Source organism: Mus caroli, unplaced genomic scaffold (assembly GCF_900094665.2).
Source record: "Mus caroli unplaced genomic scaffold, CAROLI_EIJ_v1.1 scaffold_8938_U2_1, whole genome shotgun sequence".
Taxonomy (NCBI): Eukaryota; Metazoa; Chordata; class Mammalia; order Rodentia; family Muridae; genus Mus; species Mus caroli.
In genome coordinates this window covers 39,697-42,593 of record NW_018389875.1, presented here as the reverse complement: position 1 = coordinate 42,593, position 2,897 = coordinate 39,697, and the positions used below count along the sequence as shown (strand labels likewise).

The window sequence follows — 2,897 nt, the reverse complement described above, 5'->3', positions numbered from 1 at the left end:
TCAGCAGAATCTTGCTAGTGTATGCAATGGTGTCAGCGTTTAGAAGCTGATTATGGGACGGATCCCTGGATACAGCAGTCTCTAAATGGTTCATCCTTTCATCACAGCTACGAACTTTGTCTCTGTAACTCCTTCCCTGGGTGTTTTAAACGCCTTGATTTCTGTCCCACCTCTCAGTTAATCTTCAAAGCCCCCAGGCAGGCAAGGATACATTCCATCCTATATTTAAGTGATGAAACCAAGACTCGAAATGTGTAAGAGTCATGCAGACTGGAAACTATCCAGTCTTTTCCTTCTGCACAGCCTCAGCAGCCTGGGGAGCTTTGCAGGAATCAGAGGGAGAGCATGCAGGAAACTTGCCTTCTTTATGGAAGCCAGGGCCCCGGGCTTGAATCACCATGAGAGATGTTAGTCAACAGTTTATAGGGGCATATCTTGAGTCTTTCCTAGGATTTAAGCATCTGGCTACAACATGTGGAAGCTACAAAAAGGTTAAAAGAAACGGCCTCTTTTATGTGGAAATTAACAGTGTAGAGGAAATCAAGATATCTAGGGAATATTATAAAATAAAACTTAATTAAGCACTGTTTCATGACCAAACACAGATTTAGGACCAAAAAGGACATTAGGCACTGCTGCCAATCCCTTTTCTGTCAGGTGAGCAGGTACAGGGTGGTGGCTCAGCTCCCAGATGTTACTCATCTGTCCTGCTTGAAGTAGAAAGCCCGAGGGGACAACTCCCATTAAAGTGTTGAGAGGGAGAGAAACAGGAAGTAAACTATTTTTAGGAAGCATTTTATCAATCACAGCAATAATTCCCTTTCAAAGAACACCATGGATCAGATACTACAGAAAGCCCTTGTTAAATCAGGAAATTCAGTCTACTCCTCCAAGATGATGATCTGTTGGGTCCCCACACAGTGTCAGGCCAGAGGGGGTTATTATATCCCTAGAATCATCTTATGAGTCTCAGAAAAAAAAATCTCTACTACATGTTGTTTATATGTGTCAAATACTTTGTATTTACTGATCAAATATAGACATACCTATTGGAGTACTTCACTGCAAATCATGACTACATTGTTTTTAGTTTGTGTGTGTGTGTGTTTTGTCTTTTGAGGCAGGATTCAATAGGCAACCCCAATGGGCCTGAAACTTTCTATACATTCCAAGATGAATAACACTCTTGAACTATATTCTCCTTCCTCACTTTCCAAGTTCTGTGATTAGAGGCTAGAGGCTTGAGCAGCCAGCCCAGGCTCATCAGCATCTTTGAGGACTCTTAGCAGGATGAAGTTCCCAGATTTGTGACTCATGTAAGATAAGTCAACAGAGCCCTAACATCATCTCTCACTTTCTCCTTATAAGGTCAGACCACTGCTTGAAGAGAAAACCAATGAGAAATATGAAAAATTCAAAGCCATCGAGTATAAAGTTCAAGTCGTCCAAGGACTAAATTACTTCATTAAGGTTAGACACCCTCAATTGCTGATGCAATTGTTTCCTGTTGCCCTAAATGTAGCTTCATTTCTTCCACTGGTCTTTAATTAAGACACTTGCAATTGGAAGACACCCAAATCCTTTGGATAACAGGATAGTTACCTTGTTTTACCTTGTGAATACAGAAAGCTTTCTTCAGACCTATGGTAAGAAGTCAGTGTGAACACACACACACACACACACACACACAGAGAGAGAGAGAGAGAGAGAGAGAGAGAGAAGTACATGTCCGTGCATCATGTACATATACTTTTTGTATGATGCTCATCAGAGTGACATATGTAATGGTAAACTTTGGTTAGTAGCATTTGAAGATTAAGGCAGGAAGGGATATCAGAACACAATATTTATTCTACAACACAAAACCTTTATTGTTCTGATAAAGAAAAAATTTCCAGTTCTTATAAGGATGGTCTTGTCCCAGGTTCATGTCCAAAACCATCGTGAGTGTTACCCTATGGAACCTAAGCTTCTTCAGTTTTACTTTAAATAGGAGGCAGCCTCATGTGCATTCACAAAGTTGTTTGTAACACAGCAAAGATATGGGGACCATACAATCCATATTTTCTAAAGACAATCTGAATTTCTTTTCCCATATCAAAGTATATGGCAATTTTTTCCCCCAACTTAGAAGCCAGAAAACAGAATCACTAAAAACAGAGACTGCCCTCTGCTCCTCTCCAGGCATCATGAAAATAAAATGTAACTCTGGAATAATCCGTGCTAAGATTTTAATGAAAAGTACAATAAATTAAATCTAGATGGAGGAATGTACAATAAATTAAATCCAGATGGAGGAATAGATTAGTGGGTAGGAGCACTTGGCTGTTCTTGCAGAGGACCTGGGTTTGGGTCTCAGCACTCACATGGCAGCTCACAAGTATCTTTGAGTCCATTTTGAGGGGATTTAACAGTCTCTTCTGATGGCTTCAGGCATTTCATGCCTGGATGCACTTAAATACAAGCAGAGAAAATTCATATACAAAAAAAATTGAATAAAATCCTTTTCTAATAGGTATTAAAAATACATCTAGGAAATATGTCTTCTGCCATACTGTTAAGCTGCTCTTTCTCCTAACATAAGGGTGGATGGAAGTTTAGTTCACAGGTGCTGCCTTGGGCCAGCAGTGTTGTTTCATCAGAGCTTGGCACATCAAGTCTTGATGAGAAAGATCTATCATATCATGGAGATCCACGAGAATAAACTAACTTCCTTCCTTCCTTCCTTCCTTCCTTCCTTCCTTCCTTCCTTCCTTCCTTCCTCCCTCCCTCCCTTCCTTCCTTCCTTCCTCCTTCACTCTCTCCTTCTCTTCCTCCCTCCCTCCCTCCCTCCCTCCATCCCTGTCTCTCTCTGTCTCTCTGCCTGTCTTTCTTTCTTTCTTTCTTTCTTTCTTTCT

The 2,897-nt window shown here is 40.7% G+C and overlaps 1 protein-coding gene across 1 annotated transcript in view; it reads left to right on the top strand.

The window, feature by feature from the left end:
- The window catches only part of LOC110288347 (stefin-2), a 5,565-nt gene that overhangs the window by 2,305 nt on the left and 363 nt on the right, over window positions 1-2,897 (top strand). The window contains exon 2 of the mRNA XM_021154719.1: window positions 1,369-1,470. Coding sequence (XP_021010378.1) covers window positions 1,369-1,470 — 102 coding nt within the window. The remainder of the gene's footprint in view (window positions 1-1,368; window positions 1,471-2,897) is intronic.